At 44.4% G+C, this 24996-nt stretch overlaps 1 protein-coding gene across 1 annotated transcript; it reads left to right on the top strand.

Moving 5' to 3' along the window:
- The first annotated feature begins 29 nt into the window (after positions 1-29).
- Positions 30-16658, top strand: NDUFA8 (NADH:ubiquinone oxidoreductase subunit A8). The gene is made up of 4 exons (XM_060608794.3): positions 30-194; positions 6433-6596; positions 11326-11491; positions 16342-16658. Exons 1-4 carry the CDS (start codon positions 42-44, stop codon positions 16477-16479), a joined length of 621 nt encoding a protein of 206 aa, XP_060464777.1. The 5' UTR covers positions 30-41; the 3' UTR covers positions 16480-16658.
- The last annotated feature ends 8338 nt before the right edge of the window (positions 16659-24996 follow it).

Below are 24996 nucleotides of genomic sequence, written 5' to 3'. Positions count from 1 at the left end.
CGCGGTTGGGCAGAGCAGTGCGCCTGCGTGGCCGCCCGCGCATGCGCAGGCCCGAGGTGGCCCTTGGCGGTCGAAAGGGGATTTCAAGGAGACGGGGGCGACGCGGCTGCGGGCGCCTCCTCGGGGTCGGGGCTACCGCCGTCATGCCGGGGATAGTGGAGCTGCCCACTGTGGAGGATCTGAAAGTGCAGGAGGTGAGGCTCGTCCGGAAGCCAGGCAAGCAGGGCATAGGGCTGCAGCTTTTCGGGCCTGGGCCCAGCTCCGCTTCGTCTCACTGGACTGTGGGCCCTGGGTCCCCCCACCTAATGCCCCCCGACACAGACACAGGTGGATTCCCGGACGCCCCCGGCTCAGCTCCGGGAATCGCCTCGCCCCCACGCCATCATGCAGGGGCTCTGTAGAAGTCTCCTCGCCTCCCCCACCCCGACCTCCTGCCATCTGCTTGCCCTTTACGTGAATAATAGTGGTACTTTTTATTAAGCACCAGCCAGGGCCACTTTACTTCCTTTAATGTCACTTAATACTCAGTCCTCCCTGCGAAGTGAATATGCAACCCCGGTGTTCACAGCCGAGCGAGAGAGACCGTCGCTTCTAGGTAGCCTAATCGGTACAGTGTTGGAGTGGAGCTAGGAAGCCAAAGCAGAAGGAGATGAAACTGGAGAGTGGAGTTGCTAACAACCCTGGGAGGGTGTTTGGTAATAGGACATTTAGAGCATTCATTTATTCAGGAGATACCATTTGAATAATTGCCATATACACGCACACTGGAGAATAAGAGATAGCGTCCCTGCCCTCATAGAGCTTATAATCTGATAGGGAGACAGACATAAAGAGGCACTTACAGTATAGTGAAGTTTGTGCTATGAGAAGTGAAGACAGTATAAACTAATTACAGCAAGTAGGACCAAGCCTTTTTTAGAAGTCAGGTAAGGTGCTAGTTCCTTCACGTACATCAATTCATCAAAGCCTGCCAGCAACATTATGAGGTAGGATATTATTGGCCTCTTCATGTGAAAGGTAAGAAAACAGGTCCCAAGAGTAGAAGTGATTTTCCCAAAGTCATATAGCTAGGGAGTGGTGGAGCTGGACTATGACTCTAGGTCTGAGTTTCAAACCCGTGCTTTTAAACTATTGTATTATTGGTAAAAGCTCAAAAGAGTGAGAAGACTTCACAAAACCTTTTGAGTCTAGGGAGACCAGTGCTGTTTGATGTGACTCTAGTGTTGGTGGGAATCAGCTGTTGCTGAGCCCAGAGAGAGGTACCTTGGACTGGAAGGACTGGGAAGCAGCTTCCACAAGGCCAGACTTATTTTAAGGTGACGTGGGAGGGAGAGGTTGAAGATTTTAAGGCAGAGGAGTGTCGCGGCAGGACTGGATAGTAGAAAGACCAGGCTACATAACAGGACAAGGAGGGCAAAACTAAAAATTATGTGCCAGAAATTATATCCCAGGCACTCTGTTAAGGGCTTTATCTTCATGACTTCAGTTAATCTTCTCAGATGCCTGTGAGAATGGCAACTATTATTTCCCACGGAGGCATAATTTTTTAGCTGTGTTCAGGGACTCTGGTCAAGTACATTTACGAGAGGGGAGGTTGCCGGTATTCAGTCTTTTGTTTTTTTCGTCCCACCTTGAAGCTGGGTTAGCCTGAAAGTGCTGTATTTTTCATTGAAAGTTTAATTTAATCTGAGGTTCTACTTCCTGCAAGTATTCTATATCTGGAATAATTTGCCTTTAGTGTTCATACCTTTGAACTGAAATACAGATAATTACATAAATAGCTACAATGCAAGACAAAGTATGATTAAATCTATGGAAGAGGGGCAGACATGGTTTCAGAGCAGAGAGTAGGATTTGAAGTTGGATCTAAATTCTAGGCCTAACTGCTCAGTTACCTTGATTAGTCACTTGTAGCATCTGCAGACACAGTTATTTTATTTGTAAGATGAAGTGATTCCAGCTGTATAATTCTCTGAGGCTATAAAGGGAACAGAGAAAGCACTTCTCGGGCGTAATGTGGGACTTGGCGAAATGGCATTTGAAGAATAGCATTTATAGGCCAAGATGGACAGACAGGCTTTCTTAAGCGAGGGTTAGATCTGAGCGAAGGTGAAGAGATGGGAAAATGCAGGAGGCCACAGATGGGTTGTGGGGACAGTGAGTTCAGTGCTCTGAGACAGCAGCAGGTCCCTTTTTGGGAGTGTCTTGGGTGAGAAGGCTGGATCCAGAAGGCTTTGAATACTCTGTTAAGAGTTTGGGCTTTATTCTGCTGTTAAGCCTGAATCCTTCCAGGGTTTTGTCGCTAATTTGTTTCAGTAGAGTACAATAAGAATTGTCTTCTAGGAAGATCGCTCTGGCAGCGAGGAGGATATTAATGACCCCAACATAATTGGTGACTGTCCTCACAGAGGGGAAAGAACAGATTTATCTGGAATTGATCAGACTTAGCAGTGACTTAGATATCACAGGCAGGAAAGGTCGGGGAGCCTGTCAGATCTGCAACCTGACAGTGGGACTGGGGAAGCCAGAAGGAGCAGCTTTGAGAGGCAAGTTAAACACATTTTGGACCTTGTTGACACATCCCTGTGAAAGAAGTAGTCAGAAGCTTAGGGCTGGAACCTCTTTGTACAAACTGACAATGTTGAGCAGAAATAATAGCTGATATTTTTGGTGTGCTTTCTGTGTGCTAGCCACTGTTCTTGATATTTTTACACGTGTGAACTCATTTAATCCTCAACAGTACTATCAAAGGAGTACAGTGATCTCCCATTTTCCATAAATTAAGTCACATAGAAGTCACAGCATAAATTACTATAGAAAGAGGTGCAGACGTGGTTTAAGGAAGAGAGAACAGGACTGGAAGATTGGTTGTAGATTGTAAGACTCTTCCTGCCTCCCTTTCCACACCTGCAGACTGTATAAACCCGCTGTGCAGGGAGGCTGTCATGAGGGTAAATGAGGAAGATGCTGGAATTCTGTGTTCTTTGAGACAAAGGGAGCTGAATGAATTTGAGAGGGTATTCACAGTAAGCAGCTGGGAAGGGATGTTGTTTCTGGTGGAATTCATCCGTCTTTGTGAAGAAGCAGGTGAGGGGACATCTGAAGTCCTTTGCCACCTCAGCGAAGGCTGTGTAATGCAAAGAGGCTTGATTGAAGGTCACAGTCTCTGGATTCCAGTTCTGCGGTTGCCACTGGCCTGCTGTGTCATCTTGGGCACATCTCTGTCCCCAGGAAAGAGATTCAGTGAGTGGTTCTTATCCTTTATTTCCCTGTGACAGAGCATATTTTACACACTCAACAACATGGGTGCCCCTAGATTTTGGTAAGACTTCTACATTTGTAGGAAAGTAGGGCAAAGAATGTCATAACCTTTTTGGGCACAATGGCTGTGAAGGCATTCGAGTGAATCAGCCATTTAAAGATCTTTTAAGGCATTGGTCAAGGAGGTAAGTACAGCTTAATTTTTTAAATATATTAAGCTTTAAAAAGTTTGAATTTTGATTTTTATTCTCTTGGCTTTGTACAGGTAATATAGCAAGTTAATGTATACCCCTCAATTAACCTAATACACTCTTATAAAAAACTGTAGGGGTGTCTGGGTGGCTCAGTAGATGAAGCGACTGACTCTTGATTTTGGCTCAGGTCGTGATCTCACGGCTCCTGAGATTGAGCCCCACTTTCAGGCTCTGCACTGACAACGTTGAACCTACTTGGGATTCTCTTGTTTCTGGAGCTCTCTGCCCCTCCCTCCCCGCAAATCAATCAATAAGTAGACTTAAAAAAAACACAACTCTATGGGGCACCTGGGTGGCTCAGTTGGTTAAGCATCTGACTCTTGATTTCAGCTCAGGTCATGATCTCACAGTTCATGAGTTCAGGCACCCCGTGGGGCTCTGTCAGGGGCTCTGCTCACTGTGTGGAGACTGCTTGAGATTCTCTCCCTCTCTGTCTGCCCCTTTCCTGCTCACACGTGCGCTCTTTCTCAAAATAAGTAAGTAAACTTTAAAAAAACAGCTGTCATATAAAATTTTACCGATTTTTAAACAAATTTATTAGAATTGTCATGGCAGGTTTCACTTGTATCATAAGTTCATCTTTGCTTTGATAATTACAGCAGTTGTAATGTTAGTAGACATCGTCCTAACTATTCTCTTCCCATAGTGTGTAGATGAGTTACTCTCTTCATATTCCCTTGCCTTTTATCTTATTAGTAATTTAACCTAAGCTGTGTGAAAGTCATAAAAAATAAAATTATAAAATTTTTATCATTATAAAAATAATAATTACAACATTATTCTTACATAAAAATCCTTAATAGAATGCTTATAAATCAAATCCAGTGATATCTTAAAGCATAATGCACTGTCACAGACTAGATTTTATTGTAGCTATAGTGAGAGGTTTTTGGAAAATCTGTTAATTCTCTACATTTATGGATTAAAGAAACCTGAATTTTTCAGTCTTTCTGGAAACAACAGTAAAACAGAATCATCAGAAAGAAACTTCCTTAATGAGGACTATCCAAACGACTATATCCCAGACACCAATAGCAAATATTGAACCAAATTGTGCTTTAAAGTCTAGAAAAAGGCAAGGATGCCTACTGCCATTGCTGTTCATTTGTATTGTCCTAGAGGTTTTAGTCCAAGCAGTAAGATAGGAAAAGAGAAGGAGACAAAAAAGGATATAACTATCAGAAAAGAAGGTAATTTTTACTTGTAAGTGGAAGTTTTTCCTCTTAATCCTCTTGTTGTTTTTTTTTAAGTTTACTTATTTATTTTTGAGAGAGTGTGAGCAGGGGAGGGACAGAGAGGGAGAGAGAGTCCCAAGCCGGCTCCATGCTTAACGTGGAGCCCAGCACTGGGTTTGATCCCATGACTGTGAGATCATGACCCAAGCAGAAACCAAGAGTTGGACGCTCAACCGACCGAGCCACCCAGGCACCCCTTAATCCTCTTGATTTTGTATCAGTAAGATATGGCTAGAGAGAAGATGCAGTGTCCAAACAAGCTATTTAGGTAGTATCAAAAAGGTTAAAATACTGAGGAATAAACAAGAAATATGCAAGGTTCCTATATGAGGGAAACTATCATTTTAACCAAAGAACATAAGAATGACCTGAGTAAGAGGAGGGACGTAATATGTCTTGGTGAGAAGGCATAATTCATGTAGTCTCGCCTCTACTGTGACTGTTGTATCGTCAGTATCTGGCACAGAGTGAGTGGCTCAACAGATGAGAGCTTTTGTGTGGTGCTTAGAGAAAGATCCTCTGGGGAGATAAAAAATTTCAGCAGAGACCTAGTGTTGTAAACATGCTCGTTCCCTTCTAATTTAACACATAACTAAACTTTGTGCAGTTCCAGTGCAAATTATTGGATGAGGGGGTTCATCTGAAAGAATAGCCAAAGCGATTTCGAAAAGGAAGAATAATGAAGAGGGTGGTCCTCCCAGACAACACATGTTCTATTTAAGTTCCAGTAACGCAGACGTTGTGGAATTGGCCCAGGAAAAGGTAGTACCGAAAAGAGGCCAGCAGAACCCTTGCTGCACAGCAATTAGACGGGCCCTGGACTGTGTGCAGCCCTCTGTGAGTGAGCTGTAACTATACTGTTTCTCAAGAAAATGAACCAACCGGAAGGCAAGTGAGAGAGAGTTATGGACTGGTGGCTACCTTGGATATAGTGTGTGATAGGAAAAAATAGAAAATTTTAGTACTTTATCATTAGTAATAACTTACTGGACTAGATGTTTTTACTGATCCTTTCCAGTCTCATTTTCTGTGACTCTATGGTCTTCTGGGAATTTTATGTATCCTATCACTTTTTTTTTTTTAGTGTTTATTTTTGAGAGAGAGAGCTCGCACATGCAAGCTGGGGAGGGGCAGAGAGAGAGGGCTCCCTGCTGACTGCAGAGAGCCCACCTAGGGGCTTGAACTCACTTGAACTCAGGAACCTCGAGATCATGACCTGAGCTGAACTTGGATGCTTAACCAGCTGAGCCACCCAGGCACCCCCCTGCCCCATCAGTTTTATTCCTGGAAAGGAGACTCATCAAAACTCCCCAGAGTTGGTTCCTCTCCTTCCATCACAGAAGCTTCCATCATCTTTCAGAGCTCTACTTTCTCTGTCATAGAGAGCTAAGGGTTCTGTTAGGACTGCCATTTCCTTATGTCTAAAATGGGGAGAGTAATGTCAACCTAATGAGATTATTATGAAGGTGTAGAAAATCATGCATGTGAAAAAGCTTTGTGATCTCTAAAGCAGCAGAGATCATAAAGGTTTATTATGGTAGCCCCCTATCTTTAATTTTCTTGGAGTCGGAACGAGTGCTCCCTTTGTGTTCCCTCGGCCTTCAGCAGCAGGAGATGAAGTTGAGGAAGTTGATATCCTGGTCACAGATCTGTGGTTTGTCTCCTCCTGTTCCGTTCCCCAGGTGAAAGTCAGTTCTTCGGTGCTGAAAGCTGCCGCCCACCACTATGGAGTTCAGTGTGATAAGCCCAACAAGGAGTTCATGCTCTGTCGCTGGGAAGAGAAAGACCCCAGGCGGTGTTTAGAGGAAGGCAGGCTCGTCAACAAGTGTGCTCTGGACTTCTTCAGGTAAGAGTCTTTGACTTGACATCAGTGCCTGTGGGCTGAAACATCTAGGTATATGTACCTCAGTGAACATCTAGCTAATTAAGTAGAAGGATAATTTTAGTAGGAAGTGTAAGACCTTGAAGTCGGATAGACCAAGGTAAGCATGCAGTAAATGATGCAGTTAGCTTTGTTATTTGTTTTTATTATTTGGCATGTGCTTTAATATCCATGAATCTTAATTTCTAAATCATACAGGATTGTAATGAAAAATTTGTAAAAGTATGTAAAAATAACTCAGCACAGCGCTTGCTAACAGGTGTTCACTACATTGATGCTACTATGGAACACTCAGTTATTATGGAAAGAAAAGTGTGTACAGAGTCAAGGTATTAAGTAGGCCATTATGCTTAATACCATAAGTAAAACAATCCATATTGCAATTGTAGAAAAATGTTTTGACAGACTCTATTAAAAGGGACAGAAACTCCACACTCGAAGGGAATTGGCTTATGTAGCTGTCAAGTCCAGAAATGGGGCTGGCATCAGGCGGGGCTGGAATCAAAGGGCTTACATAATTTCATAACTACTTGGTATCTTGTTGCCTCTCTTCTCCTTCCCCGATCTCTTAGTTCTGTTTTGTCTGTCAAACTCATTTTCAGAGAGACTCTTTCTTGCTGTGGCAGAAGTGGCCGGCAGCCATCCCACACTGCTGTGCTGCTTGCCTAGACCTGGCCCAAGAGTGTCCTTGTCCAGTGGTGTGAGCATAGGTCCCTGGCCTGAGTCTCATTGGCCTGGCTGGTCGATTTCGTATGCCTCTCTTTGAATCAGGTGTGTTTCAGGAGATAAAATGCTGTGATTTGTCAGGCCTAAAGTGGGAAGTGACTTAAATTCATCTAAACTGCATTGCTGAGAGAGAGGGACAGATTGTTCCCCAAAGAAAAATTACAAGGATGTTACAGAAGAATGGGGACTGACTGCTGGCTAGGCAAAACCCACAGATGTCCACTACAATGACGTTAGAGGGAAAAATCAAATTCCTTCACATAATAGCTCCTCTCCTCTTTTGCTTGGTGTCTTTGTCCACATGCAAAGATATTTTTGTGGTTAAAGTCACAGTGTGTCGTTTAAAATTCATTTTTCTGAAACCATGGGGAACATTCTTTCAAGTTGCTAGATTGTCTTTGTGATCACTTTTAATGGCTGTTTAATATTCCACCAGTAGGTAAACCAACCATAATTTACCTGTTACAAAGTCATTTTTAATCCCATTTTTAAAAAAATGTTTATTTTGAGAGAGAGCATGCACACACGAGTGGGGGAGGGCAAAGAGAGAGAGAGAGGGAGAGAGAGGATCCCAAGCAGGCTCTGCGTCGTGCGCAGAGCCCAACGCAGGGCTCGATCCCGTGATCCTGGGATCATGACCTGGGCCAAAATCAAGAGTCGGAAGCTTAACCGACTGAGCCACCAGGTGCCCCTAATTCCAGATTTTGCTTGTTTTAGATAAATCCTCAGTGGTTACCTTTGTGTGTAGATCTTTTTCTCTTTTTAAGTAATTCCTTGGCATAAATTTCCCAGAGGTGAGATTATTCTGTAAAAAGGCTTTGAATGTAATTTATGGCTTTTGAACTATAGTTGCCATTTAAAAAAAAATTGGGTCAGTTTATGCTGCCCTCAGCACTATATCTTGTTGTACCTCACCAGCATTGCATATTATTTAAATATTTGATAGGTACAAAATGGTGTTTTATTCTTGCTTTGGAATTTGCATTGGTTTGATTGCTAACAAGGTTGAATGTGTGCTTATTCTTTAAATTTTGCTAAGAGAACTTTGGAAGAACATTTCTGCTTTGGCCCAGAGGTAGTATGTTTAAATGTGACATGTTGGGATTTCACAAGTTCCTGAGGTGCCCAGCCGCCTCCGTGAGAGGGATTTTTCACTGCTGATGTTGCTCTTTGCAGGTGTTTGTAGGCAATTGTTCATTGGGTGTGGATACCAGGGTAACAGGGTCCAGAACTGGGACTAAGTACTGTAATAGTGCTAGTTGCTCTCCCGCTGCCCCCATGCTGGAGGAATAAACCACTTGTACTGGAAACAGTAGGCCACTATCAAAGTGATTGTCAAGTGAGGTGGGTGCAATTTTACGTACCGTGGACGTTGTTCTGGTCGGTGAGGCTAGAGGCAATTCAGAAAAGCTCCCTAAGGCTTTGATATTCCTCCTTCCTTCCTGTTGCACACCCTGCCACCCACAGGTTACACCAGAATCCCTACTGGTCATGGGGCACCTAGGTGGCTCAATTAGTTAAGCGTCTGACTCTTGATTTTGGCTCAGGTGAGATCGAGCCCCAGGTCAGCTCTGTGCTGTCAGCATGGAGCCTGCTTAGGATTCTCTCTCTCTTTCTCTCTCTCTTTTTCTCTCTCTGCCCCCACCCCCACATGTGCACTGTCTCTCTCTTGCTCTCTGTCAAAACAAATAAAGAAGCATTAAAAATAAAAGAAAGAAGGAAATTGGTGACATTGGTTGCTTCCTAGCAGGGAAACCCAGCAGGAATGGAAAGCAGATTTTTTACTGTGCATTTCCTCCAACCCATGTCTGGGGTTCTTCCCGAGCCATGTTAAATAAGATTCCTGTGTTCAGTGTAGCTAGATTCTTAGAGTATGACAAGTAAGCACTTCCAAATTATGATTCCATTGGGGGAAGGAGGTGCTATGCGTATCTTCCACTGCCTCATGTATGGCTTTTACATAAAATAATGGTATTTTATTTTTCCTTGGATTGGCATTTATTGGATTACTAGCAAGGCTGAATAGTAAGAGAAGGGGAATTTTGTAAAATAATTGAGGCTTATACACAAAAGTTACTTTTTCTTCAACCATGTTTTGGTGGTCACAGAATTAATGAATTATATGCTACCTCCTTTTATTTATTTATTTATTTATTTATTTATTTATTTATTTTTATTTTTTATTTTTTTATATATAATTTATTGTCAAATTGGTTTCCATACAACTCCCAGTGCTCATCCCAACAGGTGCCCTCCTCAATGCCCATCACCCACTTTCCCCTCTCCCCCATCCCCCATCAACACTCAGTTTGTTCTCAGCATTTAAGAGTCTCTTATGGTTTGCCTCCTTCCCTCTCTGTTACTTTTTTTCCCCCAATTCCCGTCCCCGCTGGTCTTCTGTTAAGTTTCTCAGGATCCACATATGAGTGAAAACATATGGTATCTTTCTGTGCCTGACTTATTTCACTTAGCATCACACTCTCCAGTTCCATCCACATTGCTACAAATGGCCAGATTTCATTCTTTCTCATTGGCAAGTAATATTCCATTGTATATATAAACTACAGCTTCTTTATCCGTTCGTCAGTTGATGGACATTTAGGCTCTTTCCATAATTTGGCTACTGTTGAAAGTGCTGCTATAAACATTGGGGTACAAGTGCCCCTATGTATCAGCATTCCTGTATCCTTGGGTAAATTCCTAGCAGTGCTATTGGTGGGTCATAGGGTAGATACTATTTTCAATTTTGGGGGGAACCTCCACACTGTTTTCCAGAGCAGCTGCACCAGTTTGCATTCCCACCAACAGTGCAAGAGGGTTCCTGTTTCTCCGCATCCTCTCCAGCATCTATTGTCCCTTGTTTTGTTCATTTTAGCCACTCTGACTGGCGTGAGGTGATATCTGAGTGTGGTTTTGATTTGTATTTCCCTGATGAACAACGTTGAGCATCTTTTCATATGCCTGTTGGCCATCTGGATGTCTTCTTTAGAGAGGTGTCTGTTCATGTTTTCTGCCCATTTCTTCACTGGATTATTTGTTTTTCGGGTGTGGAGTTTGGTGAGTTCTTTATAGATTTTGGATACTAACCCTTTATCCCATATGTCATTTGCAAATATCTTTTCCCATTCTGTCGGTTGCCTTTTAGTTTTGTTGATTGTTTCCTTTGCAGTGCAGAAGCTTTTTATCTTGATGAGGTCCCAATAGTTTATTTTTGTTTTAATTCCCTTGCCTTTGGGGATGTGTCAAGTAAGAAATTGCTGTGGCTGAGGTCAGAGAGGTTTTTCCCTGCTTTCTCCTCTAGGGTTTTGATGGTTTCCTGTCTCACATTCAGGCCCTTCATCCATCTTGAGTTTATTTTTGTGAATGTGCTACCTCCTTCTTAGCAGAGAGCACCAAATGTAATTGAACTTTCTTAATGACAAGGATGAATCTGTTTTTGTTCAGTCCGTTAATAGAATGAGGACTTTGAGCTCTGGGGAGTGTGGGGTAGTTTGCCTTGACACTGAATGACCCCGGGATCTTCTGCTTGTTAGTATGTGTATTTGCCTTGTATAGTTCTGTCTCTTCCTTTGCCGTTGTCCCTCATGCCCATCTCGGATTACGCCTCCTCTTCTAAATTTGGTAGACTGACAATCTTTAGAATTGGATATAAAGAGAAGAATAGGTAGGCCCTAAGTGAGGAGTGCTCGGAGTAAAATCTATGTGCTTAGACCAAATTTTTTTGGCATTTCAGTTCATTTATTTTTGGTACATAAAGAAATTAGGTCTTATTCCTTAGAAATCTTTTTTTACATGTTGCTTCTCATCCTGAGGATCTTAAGTTGTCTTGTAAGTGAAGTGAGAGCATCTGTTATCATACCTTTCAAAAAGGAAGGTTATGCATTTGAGGTCTGTACCTATTTCCCCCCACTTTTCTGTTTCTCATTATTTTGCAAAGAGCTACCCCTGACCTAGCCCTCTTTTCCAGGCAGATAAAGCTTCACTGTGCGGAGCCTTTTACCGAATATTGGACCTGCATTGATTACTCCAGCCTGCAGTTACTTCGTCGCTGTCGCAAACAGCAGGCCAAGTTTGACGAGTGTGTGCTGGACAAACTGGGCTGGGTGCGACCTGACCTCGGAGAGCTGTCCAAGGTAAGAAGGTCTCCTGCTGGGGGTTTCCCCCTCTCACTGAGGGGTGGGGGAGGGCAGGAGGTGGTCAGAGAGGGGTCTCTGTGAGTAAAGATGTGATGGGAGAAATCTGTGTTTACCAAACAGGTTGATGAGAGGGATTATACACAACCCAGAAGGGAATTTATTTAATACAAATATTCCTTTAAATAGATCTTCTGGCATGTGCAGATTGTTTGTTTAAAATTAGCTAATTGAAGAACAGAAGGGAGTAGATGAGGATAAACACAGTGTTGGGGCACCGTCAATTGAAAGCATCGAGGTTATTACAGAATTCAGAGAACAAATAGGATCGAGGTTATGCCAGGTTCTTCAGGCCACATTTATCAGGACCTAGGATTTTTAGAAGTATTTCCCTGTAGTTTAAAATGTACGTTTTCTGGGGCACCTGGTTGGCTTCATTGTTTAAGTGTCTAACTCTCAATTTTGACTTTGGTCATGATCTCACGGTTTGTGAGTTTGAGCCCCGTGTCCTGGTCCGCACTGGCAGCAAAGAGCCTGCTTGGGATTCCCTCTCCCTCTCTCTCAAAATAAACAAACATCTAAAAAACATAAAAAGCATGTTTTCCTACTCTTTTTTCTGTATTTCTTGTCTCAGTCATGCCACCACCATCTGTGGAAACCTCAGAAACCTGAGTGTCTTTTCTTCATGTCCCACTCTTTCTTCCTTTATACGGTCGTCAGTTCCCGTAGGGGAACATCTCCTAGATTAGTTTTTGAATCCTCTCACTGTCCCCACATCTTGGACAGGAGTTCTTAACTTGGGCTACGTGAACTTCTGGGAGGGGAGGGTGGTGCAATTCAGATTTTAGAAGACACTGTATCACCTGAAATTGAAGAATTGAGGATATAATTATGTCTCCACTATAGGCATGATCTGTATGGAAAATAAAGACCACTTAAAAATTTTTTTTAAGTTTATTTATTTATTTATTAAAAATTTTTTTTTAACATTTATTCATTTTTGAGAGACAGAGACATAGTGTGAGCAGGGGAGGGGCAGAGAGAGAGGGAGACACAGAATCCAAAGCAGGGTCCAGGCTCCAAGCTGTCAGAACAGAGCCTGACGTGGGGCTTAAACTCAGGAACTGCACGATCATGACCTGAATCAAAGTTGGATGCTTAACCGACTGAGCCACTCAGGCGCCCCTTAAGTTTATTTTTAAATTATTTTTAGTAATCTCTGCACCCAACATGGGTCTCGAACTCAAGACCCCAAGATCAAGAATTGCATGTTCTTCCGATCGAGCCAACCAGGAAGTCCAAACACCACTTTTCTTTTTAAAACTTCACGGGCTTACTCTTGCTTGCAGTGTCCTGGCTGACAAGGCCCTTTGTGATCTGACCTATCCCTGCTTCTTGAGCCTCATCATTGTCCCTTCCCTCTGGGACAGATAGGTGGCAAGGTGGGGGAAAACTCAGGTTTGAACGGAGGCAGATAGTACTACCGATCACTATGGGTTCCTGCACAAATTGCCAACTGTTTCTCGTCCTACCACATCTACAAAATAGGACCAGTATTCATACCCAGTTTTCTGTGAGGTTTAAGCTTGAGAGCCCTTGTGAATCTCTGGCCTAGTGCCTGGCATGTGGGCCCACAATTAATCTTTATTCCCTTGCCTTTCTGTATAGCATCTCTGGATGGTTGGATCTCAAGCTTGGGGTCACAAGTAGACAAATGACTTAACAGTTTTGTTTTGTTTTTTGTATCCAGTCTGATCTCTTCAGATGGCTTCTTTTGCTGTCCTGAACAAATTGCTTGCTTTATTTATTTATTTATTTATTTATTTATTTATTATTTATTTAGTCTGTAAGCTTTTTTGCTCTTTTTATGTTCATCGCAAACAATAATTTTTTTTAATATTAAATATAATTTATTGTCAAATTGGTTTCTATACAACATCCAGTGCTCATCCCTGAACGAATTACTTTAAACTGTTGATAATTCTGAGTTGGAAAGCGGCGGGACCTACAGGTTTAATAATGAAAACAACCTTTTCTCATTTCTGTCTCTCAAGAAAGGAGAATCAGGGGCGCCTGGGTGGCTCGGTCGGTTACGCGTCCGACTTCGGCTCAGGTCATGATCTCACCGTTCGTGGGTTCGAGCCCCGCGTCGGGCTCTGTGCTGGCAGCTCGGAGCCTGGAGCCTGTTTCAGATTCTGTGTCTCCCTCTCTCTCTGCCCCTCCCCCGTTCATGCTCTGTCTCTCTCTGTCTCAAAAATAAATAAACGTTAAAAAAAAAATTAAAAAAAAAAAAAAAAAAAAAGAAAGAAAGGAGAATCAGCAAATCATGCTGATGAGAAAGCATACTGATTCCTGAATCTTTGTGTCAGCCATTTTAAAAACCTATGAAGTATTGGTGTCCTCTTTTCAAAAGTTTGTTTCTTTAAGAGGATTATCAGTTTTAGTCCTACTTAGAATCAGAATCCAGTCTCTTCTTAGAAAGGTAATGACCAGTTGGATAAAGCCCACGTTTTACCTTCATTTACTTCTGCCTTCTGCTTCCTCCAAGTTGCCCTCCTCTCCTTTGCTCTGACCAGTTTCCACTCACTCTTCTGCCCTCAGCTTAGGTGCCAATGTCCTTTGAGGTTTCCAGCCTTCCTAGGCATCCTGATAATGTTAATATTGAAAATAACTTTTGGCGCTTAACCATAACCTGCTATGCATCAGGCTCCAGACTGTGTATTATCCTAATAGCGCTGTAAGCTAATAGCCCCATTTTAGAGATGGGAAAATGAAGGTCAGGTAGGCTGCTCAAAGTTGTGTACCTAGCAATTAGTTTGACCACATGCCTCTTTTCCTTTTCTCTTGATATGGTACAGAAGAGGAAGTTGTTTTGTTCTTTCCACAATAATTTGTCTTTTTAAGGGGTCTGTTCATTACTTTAAGTTTGAGAAACATTTTTCTAGATTGATTTCATAAATATTGTAACTTCCTGAAGGGAGCTTCACATGCCAGCTGGAGGCCTTTGACTCTGTCAAGCAGTAAGGAAGCATTAGTGATCTCTGTGGCAGAGAGATGAGAGCACTGTTCTAAAAACAAACAAAAAAAGACTCTGGATCTGTAGTCAGAAGACTTGGGTCCCAGCTCTGGCTCTGACCTGTAGCGTGTGTCTTTATCATAGGCAAGTTGGCCTCCTTGTTCTCATCTGTGGACTATAGATAATAATGCCTCACAGGGCAGTTATAGTAATAATTATGCTGTTGTCTTCCTGAAAGCTCCATTCACATTGAATCGTTTTTGGATTTGTGCACATGGGAAGACTCATCAGTCATATAACATGGAGTGGCTCGAAGATCAGACCACTAGATAACAAGACTATTAATAATTATGGCCTTGTCTTTCCATTTCTCTGTGTGTTTCCTCATCTTTAAAGGGAGGACGGGGGCGCCTGGGTGGTTCAGTCAGTTAAGCATCCGACTTTGGCTCAGGTCATGATCTCATGGTTCGTGAGTTCAAGCCCTCCATCAGGCTCTGTGCTGACAGCTCAGAGCCTGGAGCCTGCTTCGGATTCTGTGTCTCCCTCTCTCTCTGCCCCTCTCCCGCTCATACTCTGTCTTTCCCTCTCTCAAAAATAAAAAAAATAAAAAAAAAAAAAATAAATAAATAGAGGACACTGGGGAGCTTGGGTTGACTCAGTTGGTTAAGCATCAGACTCTTGATTTCAGCTCAGGTCATGATCTCAGGGTCCATGCTGGGCATGGAGCCTGCCTAAGAATCTCTCTACATTTCATGTGCTCTCTAAATTAATTAATTAATTAATTAATTAATTAAAAAGTGAGAACAATTTCTGCTGGCTTCTGATGGAGGTTTTTGTGACCATCGAGGATAATGTGGACGTGACCACCTTCTACCTGTCTCCCTGTTGCCATTGTGCAGTGCTCCACCATCTTGCTAGGCCTGTTGGCTCAACTCTCCCAATTCTGGTCTTGCCCCTCTCCAGTCTAGCTTCTGCACCTTCCAGCCTGCAGATGTGCTTGAGTGGCTTCCCTGCTTCAGTGATGTCTGTCACCCTTGAGTTAAAATTCAACCACTTGTGCACATCATTCAGTACCCTTCATCGTCCGGCCCTGTCTACCAGTGTAGTATGTTACGTGAAAGCACAGGCTTTGGAGTAGGCAGATCTGGCTTTGAGCACTAGTTTTTCCACTATTAGCCAGGTGGCCCCAGGAACCTCTGGAAAAAGGCCTCAGAGGAGTGTGAAAATGAAATGTAATCGGGGGCCCAGCATCATTTCTAATAAGTGCTTGGTTAGGTGCTTCATCTCCGTCCATTATCCAAGCAACCTTTGGCCATTCTAAGGACATGCCTCTCTGTCTTCCCATGTACTGTTTACTTAGAATGTCTTTCCCTTGCTAATCTTCTGCTGGCTCATGGTTATCCTTTTAAGCTAAATGTTAGCCCCCATGAAATAGTTCAGGCCCCTGTCCTTCAGGATGGGTTACGTGTACAGAGTCCTTGCTCCCCAGCACTTAGTTCATGCCTCAGTTATGATAATTCGGTCGGGAGTCTTGGTTGATTTTCTCGTCTGGCTCCCTCAGACTGTGAGCCCCTCGAAGACAGTGTGTATCTCGTTTCCTGCTGTATCCCTAACTTCTGCCACATGAAATGACCCAAAAAAGGCTTTCTTAAATGTTTGTTCAAGAAGGCTTTCTTAAATGAGTTTAAATGTGGTTTGCTGGGGCTTGAGAAAAGAGGGGTAGTTGGGGCAGCGGGAGCAGAGAGGAAATGCTGGGAGGTGCATTCTTGGTCACAGACTGCTCCACCTGACCTTCAGCCTTGCCTCTTGCTTCTGTCCTCTTCGCTCCTCACAGGTCACTAAAGTGAAAACAGATCGACCTTTACCGGAGAATCCCTATCACTCGAGAGCAAGACCAGAGCCCAACCCTGAGGTAGAAGGAGACCTGAAGCCTGCCAAGCATGGCAGCCGCCTTTTTTTCTGGACCATGTAAAGATGGGTCCGTGGCCCACACTCAGTCACACGCCTGGACGACTGCTGATGAAACTCCCGTGCAGTTTGCATCGACTGATAGAGTTCTTTCCGGGATCAGAAACTTAACAAAAAAGTTAATTTATGTGACTTGGCAGTTATTCTATACCATTTCCTGGCCATTAAAAATTTTAAAGGAAACAGTTGTATTTTATTATGTTTTATATAACCTTTTGGCCTTTAGAGAGGACTTCCCTTTGCTTGTTCTTGTGGTCCTGCCTGTTCCTCTCTCTTCGCTTTAAGTCGGCGATCACCAGCGTGGCGGGGAGCCGCGTTAGACCAGGCAGAAATGACTATGTAAAGGACAGGCTCTCTTGCCAGTCTGTGTTCACACATTTTGAAGTCTTCCCTCTCTCCCCATCCAGCAGCACAGACAAGTAGCTTTCCCTAAAGGTCATGCAAGGGAAGCGTCCAAGATAGAAGTGAAGAAACATTTGAGCCTTGTGACTCAGGCCCTGGGAGGGGCCTCCTGGCTGTGGTTTAGGCAGAGTCTTGCTCAAAGTTTCTTAAAGAACCAAACTTCCACCACTTCCCCTTGATATCCCATCCTCAAGCATTATGACCCAGATGTTTTTCCTGATAGACCAGGGAGGTGGAGGCTGAGCTCCCAGCTCCAAAGCCAGGAAGTCGGGAGGTCTGAGTGTCAATTCCAACCTTGGGTGTGTTCCTTAACCTCTTGGGAGAGGTTGAATTTGAGGACAAGCTAAAGGCAACATGCTTATCTACCTCCTGGGCAGGTTAAAGCCGCAAGTATTTATAAAGCTTTGGTTCAAAGCACTATTATGTCTTTATTTTCCCTTTCATTCACTTCCTTTTTCACTACCAGGCTATTTCCTCTACAGCTGACTGGGTCACTTTACACCCTTCTGCTTGTGGCCTTAAATTGCAGATGGCCCTGCATATGTTGTTACAACTCCCTGGGCCTTGGTTTCCATTTGTGAAGCTCCAGAAAGCAAAGTCGTGTTAAGTCTTTCCAAAGGCCTTTCCGACTCCCACTGTAGAGCCTCCAGGCAGGGAGAGTGCTAGGAGGCATTAGAGGAGGTGCAGGGCCTGTCACTGCCCAGAGGGTCCAAACAGGCCAAAGACAAAGCTCTGAGTGATTGGCCCTGCCCCTCCCCACCTTATTCCCCCGCTCCACAGTTGGGAGCACTTGGGGTGAATCTCACTCTCACCTGTTCCGCAAAAGATCTTGCCACCTGCCTTTATCTCATTCTCAAATTTAATGAAAAAGAATAGATTCTTAAATTCTAAAAACAGCTAAGGCAGTGTATCTATTAGCCTCTTCATGGCCAGGTAATCAGAAGTCACCCCTGGTGGGGAAAGTATGAGCATGGTCACAGATTGGCATTTCTACGATACCTCAAGCTCTGTGTTGCTTCTTAGATTTTTCTGCAAAGGAAACTGGGACCTGCATAAATGATAATAAATATTCATTGAGTTCTGTGCATTATGCCAAGTGCTTCGCACGTATCAACTCTTCCAATGCTCAGCCTTTGAAAGAGATTCTATTTGTCGTGTCCATTCCATCAAGGAACTATAGCTTAAGGAAAGGTTAAGAAGCCCCAGTCTGCCTCAGAAATAGTAGATGTGGAATGCAAATGAAGACTGGCTTCAATGGCCACACTTGTTCTCCAAAGTCTGTGGTTCTCAGCCTTGGATGCACGTGTGAATCACCTGGAGACCTTTAAACACCAATGTCTGGTTCCTACCCCCAGAGATTCTGATTTAATTGGTCTGCAGTATGGACAGGGCCTGGATTTTTTTGTTTTTTTTTGAAAATTTTTTTTTACATTTCTTTTTTTGAAAGAAACAGCACAAGTGGGGGAGGGGCAGAGAGAGAAGGAGACACAGAATCCGAAGCAGGCTCCAGCCTCCGAGCTGTCAGCACAGAGCCCGATGTGGGGCTTGAACTCACAAACTGTGAGATCATGACCTGAGCTGAAGTCAGACGCTCAACCGACTGAGCCACCCAGGCGCCCCATTTTTTTTTTTTTTTTTTTTCAGGGGCTGGAGTTTTTGAAAGCAGTCAAAGTTATTTTAAGGTTCAACCAGGATATAGGCCACTGATAAGTGGCCAGGATAGACCAGGATAAGTGCTGATAAGTTGCAAGTGGTTAAACTAAGATTTAAATCCAGGTACATCTGATTCCAAAGTCTATAAGTATATACCTCTGTATATAAATCACATGAGATCTTATTAAAATGAGGATTCTGGTTCAATAGGTCTGGAGTAGGTCCTGAGATGTCCAGTGAGCTTCTTGTTGGTGCTGATGCTGCCGGTCCATGGACCACACTTTGGTTAACAAGGGAATAAACCACACTATCTTTGGGTGGAGGATCTGTATACGATTAATCTATCCTGCTGCAGTGTCTAGCACCAGGCCCTCCCTTGAATGTTAATTCACCTTTTTAGAATCAGAGCAGCAAGTCCTGAACCGTTAATGGCTGCAAATTCAATTGTAGGATGTTTTAACTTTTGCCCAAGTTGGACAGAAGTTCTCGCCTCCCCCCTACCCCCCCACCTTGCTTTGAATTCCTTGAACAAAGAAACTCACGTTTGGCTTTCCTGTATTCTTGATGGAATGACACCACATCACAGCCTTCTAGGACCAAAGAGTCTAAGTAAAGGTAGAATTCCCCAAATCTCTCAGAACAAATGCGTCTCTCAATTTCAGTAGGTAAAAGGTCACGGAACAATTTGAAAGCAGTGCGAAGGATCTCTGAGCAGAGAGAGCTTCCAATAATAAAATCTCCTGGCTGGTTTGGCTTGAGAATAAGGAGACGGATTCCTCACATTTCCGAAGGAAATTTATCTGCCCCTTTTCCTCTGCCCAGCCTGTTCCTGTCTTCCCTATCTGAGTGAATGGTGTCTCCATCCTTCCAGAGTCAAACATGAGACGCACCTTTGACTTCTCACGCCTCTCTGTGTTCTAATCCAACACCCAGCCCTGCTGAGTTCCTTCCATAATCTCTCACATTTGTTACTTCCGCTTTTATCTCACGGTCACTGTCCGGGTTTGTTTTTGTTCCCCTTGCTTGGATTGTTAACACTACTTCCAAATCTGTCTCCTGCCATCACCTCGTGCCCCCCCCCCCCCCCCCCCCCGGTCCATCCGACTTGCTGTGTGTGCCTGTGCTGCTCAGAAACCTTCAGTGGCTCCCGAAGGGCTATTAACTAGAGCCCGAATCCTTACTGGCATTCTGACACTCCATTATCTGGCCTTAGCCTAGCCCATTTCCCCACCATTATCTTCTCCTTATCATGTGCCCTACAGTCTCCCAAATGCCATTCCTCAAGAGTGTTCTCTGATTTCCAAATCTTCACTGATGCTGCCATCCACTCGCTGGGAGACGACCCTTCCCCCACCCCTGCCTCTTGAAAGTCTACCCACTTCTCAAGGCAACCTCTAATGCTGTCTTCCCCAGGAAGTGTCCCCTTCCTAGAGCCAGAAGTGGTCTTTCCTGCCCCTTTGTTCCCATGACACAATGTAACATGCGGGTTGAGCACAAGGGCTCTGGAGCTGGGCTGTCTGGATCTGAATCCAGGCTCTGCCATTTAATAGCTGTGTGACCCTAGGCAAGTCACTTAACTTTTCTGTACTTTATTTTCTTCACCTATAAAATGAGGGGGATAATAATAGTACCTACCTCCTGGGATGATTCTGAGGACCTCATGAGTTATAGGCATCAGATGCTTCATACAGTGTTGATAAATGCTAGCGATCGTTAAACACTCTATTTGCGTAACACCTGTCATGGCACTGGGTGTGTCGTGTCTCCTCTGGCCTAAGTACTGTAAGATCTGGACTTCTTTCTTATTTATATTTCTATATTCTCATGCCCTGCACATGACAGACATCCAGGAAATGATTAACTGTACACCATGTTTATTTTTCCAAAGAACTTCCAAATCCCCTCCTTGCTACGAAACAACAAACACATTAATTATGTAGAGATAGGAGTCGATCTTTGAGGTTAAATTGCCATCATAGTAGGGATCAAATCCTAGCTGAGTTGCTTTGGGTGTAATAAAAGATGCATTCTTATGCCCCGAAATCTTATGCCCTGGATCATGACATACTTGGGTGTAAAATGTGTCAGTTGCTTCTACCACATAGGAAGTCTCAGCTTGGGGTTGGGACATCTTTTTGTGTCTTGCTCATTTGTAATACGTGTCGCCAGGAATTTGTTTAACTAAGATATTGAAATTTACAAATGTATTTACTTTAAAAGACAAAACAGATTCAAGAGATTAGATTAAGTAAGAAGCCCCAGGCTTTATGTGTGAGAAGCAGATCTGTGAGTGGTAGATCTAGGAAGGAAATGGAGGTCGTCGGATTCCAACGGCCTCACTCTTGTCCTTCAAAGCCACTGAATCTCAGCCTCAGATGCACATTGGGATCACCAGGAGACATTGAAATAGCGAGGTCTGTCTGGATCCCATACTTAAGGTATTCTGGTTGCCCTGTTGTGTGGCCTGGGCATACAGATTTTATGACAAATAATACCACTCAAATATACTTTCTTCCGTGAGAGAAAAGAGTATAGTTGCAGCTAGCATCCTGGAAATACATTAACGCATTCCTTAATTCATTCAGCAAGTATTTTACAGCCTGCTGTGTGCTAGTTATCATTCTAAGCATGGGAGATGATCAAGACAGATGGGGCCCTGCTCTCATGGGGCTTCTATTCCAGGGGTGGAGGCAATCAACAGGTCAATACACAAACAAGATGAACGGGATGGTCTTACGTTGTGCTGAGTCCTGTGAAGGAACCAAACAGGGTTGATATGAAAGCCAATAGCTAGGGAGTGGGGATATGTTGAGGAAGGGAGGCCATGGGAGGTCTCAGTGGTATCTGAGCTTCCTCCCCCTGGATGAGAAGGAGCCTGCCAGTTAGCTGATGGAAGAGTGTCCAGTGTGAGGGAACAGCAGGAGCAAACCCGAGGCAGGACAGGGCTCAGCGTGCTTCCGGAACAGGCTGGCTGGGGTGTGGCTTTGTGGGTACAAGCCCCACGCAGTTGCTTCTCTCTGCCTTTGACCTGACAGGGACATTTTCTGTCATAGGTGACTCCACAGACTGCTGGGTAAAGTCCAAACTCCTCAGTGTGCTAGTCGCTCGCTCCAGAGTCTGACCGAGACCCTTCCAGCTTCCTCTGTCGCCACTGTTCCCCAACTCCATCCACGCTGGACTCTCCACCACTCCAGACCCCTGCACCTTTCCCTGTGCACGACCTCTGCCCCTCAGTTCTCCCCCACCTCTTGCTAAACTCTCCTTCAGGATGCAGCTAGAATTTGTCACCTTTGTGAAATAATCCCTCAGTTCCTCCCAGAGTGAACCACACCTTCACTTCCTCCGTATTCAAGAGCATCTTGTCCATCACAGCTGTCTTATTCTTTGTACGCAAGAATCGCGTCCCATTTTCCACTACATCTACATCTGTCATGGTGGCTGGTGGATAGTCAGTGCTTGATAACTCTTTGTTGGGTGAATGTTACACAGCTATTGGCCTCTTCAAAAGGGGGTAGCTTAGTTAATCATAAATGTGTCATCTTGCACGTAGAATGGACATGAGGGGTGTTTTCTGCTCAAGGACAGTTTCTGGTTTCTACTGTAATGATTTAGCACCAATGGAGAACACAGGAAACCCTCAGGTTTTTTTTTTGTTTTTTGTGTTTTTCAAAAAGAGCACAGAAACCTCTGTCACAGTCTCGGTAAAAATGCTGTCTGTGAACTGAGAATGCATAGAAGGTCAGATTAGGCTATGGTAAGAAAAAATATAATTGCATGCTGGTGTTCCTTTAATTTGAGGGTTGAATGCAAATTAAGCAGGCATGCCCTTTCTGGAAGCCTTGTTTTAATCAATTCTGCTGCTCTGGTGGAAGAGTTGAAGCTAAAAAGGATGGTAATAATGTTTCTTCCACTTGCCATCTGAAACTACAGTATTAGGTGATGTGACAGTAGTTTGAGGTACAGGATTCATTCATTCATTCATTCATTCATTCATTCATTCATTCATTCATTTTGATTGTCTGTTGACCACAGAGCACCACTGTGTTGCTGGGTTCCAAGGATCTGAGGTTCCCAGTGGTGAACTCAGACCTAAGAATTTTCCAGTAAATCCATTGGCATCTTTTCTTCCCCTTTAAGGTGATGGGTAGCATTCACAGTTGGGGTCCTGTTCCCCGCTCCATCTCTGACTTGTGTGACTTTGGCAAGCCACCTTCCCCTCTCGGCCAGTTTCTTTAGCTGTAAAGTGAAGTATTTGACTAAGACGGTATGGAGGCTCTTTTCCATGTCCAGAATTATGTGAAACATTGTTCCTCTGCTAGCCAACCTGTTGGGGAAGATGGTGGAGTTTTCATGATTAGATCTAATCACCTGAGCAATTCATTCTGGAAAGTTCCCTAAAATGAGAAGGGCATTTCAGGCTTTGTTTTTTTCTGTTTTTTGAAGGTTTATTTATTTTTGAGAGAGAGAGAGAGGGAGTAGGGAAGGGGCAGAGAGAGGGAGACAGAAGCCAAAGCAGCCTCCAGGATTCAAGCTGTCAGCACAGAGCCAGATGCGGGGCCTGAACCCACAGACTGTGAGATCACGACCTGAGCTGAAGTCAGACGCTCAACCGACTGAGCCACCCAGGCACCCCACCAGGCTTTGTTTTAAATAAAAAACCCACAGTGGCATTTAAAGGACATGATATGGAAGAGGTTCAGGGAGTTTGTCATCCATTTAGGAATTATTTCCAATAATTTTCTTGTTATTTGAGACTGAGTTTCTTCAGAGGATTATTATGAAGGCTTTGATCTTTTTTTTTTTAATTTTTTTTAACATTTATTTATTATTGAGAGAGAGAGACACACAGAGCATGAGCAGGGGAGGGGTAGAGAGAGGGGGAGACACAGAATCTGAAATAGGCTCCAGGCTCTGAGCTGTCAGCACAGAGCCCGACACGAGGCTTGAACTCATAAACTGTGAGATCATGACCTGAACCAAAGTTGGTCACCCAACCAACTGAGCCACCCAGGTGCCCCATGAAGGCTTTGATCTTAAGAGTTAAAGGAGGAACCCTTTGGAGACCATCCCCTGCTTGGACTGCCTTCTGATTGGGCCAAGTCCAGTCTGAAGCACTCTGTCCTCATGGGTTCAGGCTGGCTGACACTAGAGGTTGGTGCAGCGTGGAGGGCGGGAATGGGGGAGGGGGAGCGGTTCACCAGTGGGAGCCGGAGGCAATATCTAGAATATGAGAGGAGACCGGAACATCAGAAGCCAAAAGGCCAGGAGTAAGATAAACTGGGACAGAACCGAGTCAGAGTGGCTGGGAAGGAAACACCCTAATAGAGTCACCTGCAAAAGCTGTGGGCGGGCAGTCTGCAGAAGAGAAAATCAGAATGGCCAACAAACATATGAAAAGATGATTTATCTCACGAGTAGTCAGAACAATGCAGATCAAAGCCCCAGTGATATGCCATTTGATTAGTTCAGCCAAGCTGTGAAAGGTGGATAACATCGAGTGTTGGCCCAGGTTGGGGGAAATGGGTGCGCTCCTAGCCCGTGGGGAGGGGAACACACTCATACATTGATGCATTATGTTGAGAGGACAATTTGCTGCATCCACCGAAGTACGAGGTGCGTGCGTGTGGCCTTCCTCATCTGTAAAAATGTGAACAATGCAAGTGCGGATTCAAGTGTTTTAAGATGTGTACAGGGAGATTCACTGCAGCATTATTTGTAAAAATGGACAGAGAGAGAGAGAGAGAGAGAAACAACCCAAGTGCCCATCAGTAGTGTCAGGGTAGTTACTTGACTTGCAACAGAGCCACGCAATGCGATCCTGGGCAGCCGGAAAGAGGCCTGAGGTGGCTCTCCGTGTGGACACAGAAAGATTGCTGGGCGATCTGGCTCCATTACGTGCCAAATTACATAGTGATGATCTGTCTACTGGCCTACCTCCCTTTCTTGGCTTGCGCTTCTTAAAAACAGGAGCGATGTGTATTTTATCTCTGGGAGAAGCAAAATCAAAAAGCGGGCCTGACTGGCTCCAAAACCTGGAGTCATTGCTCCGTGCAGAGCTGTGGGTTAGGAGTTGGTGAGCTGGGCGACTGGAGATGGACAGACAGCAGGCGAGAGGGGGAGGGACGTGACTTGCCCAAGACCACCTAGCGCTTCGCTTCCTTGGCCAACGGGACCCGAGTGGCTGCTCCGGCTGGTGAGTGACGAAGTGGTTCGCTCCTCTGCGGGACCGGAGACATACACCTCACGTCTCTGAGGTGCAGCTTCCTCCTCTGAGAAGTGAGGACGACGACAGTGCTTCCCTTCGGGGGTGGTTTTGTGGACTCGGTGACAAGATGGCTGTGCGTCGCGTGGCACCACGTAGGTAGACGTGCGATAAACGTCACCCTCTCAAGGCGACAGGTGCACCCACAGCGGGGTTGTGAGACAAGCGGGCCAGGCATCGGAGCCTAGGTTTCTCAGAGAAGTA

This window comes from Panthera onca, chromosome D4 (genome assembly GCF_046562875.1).
Source record: "Panthera onca isolate mPanOnc1 chromosome D4, mPanOnc1 haplotype 2, whole genome shotgun sequence".
NCBI classification, from domain to species: domain Eukaryota; kingdom Metazoa; phylum Chordata; class Mammalia; order Carnivora; family Felidae; genus Panthera; species Panthera onca.
The sequence above is the reverse complement of the archived record's forward strand: the minus strand, read 5'-3'. Positions and strand labels throughout refer to the sequence as shown.

Excerpts from the sequence above, each read along its gene's own strand:
- NDUFA8 (XM_060608794.3), top strand. The coding sequence starts at position 42 with ATGCGCAGGCCCGAGGTGGCCCTTGGCGGTCGAAAGGGGATTTCAAGG. Across the intron at positions 195-6,432 it reads AGGATCTGAAAGTGCAGGAG|GTGAAAGTCAGTTCTTCGGT; the intron begins GTGAGGCTCGTC and ends TCCGTTCCCCAG. Across the intron at positions 6,597-11,325 it reads TGTGCTCTGGACTTCTTCAG|GCAGATAAAGCTTCACTGTG; the intron begins GTAAGAGTCTTT and ends CCTCTTTTCCAG.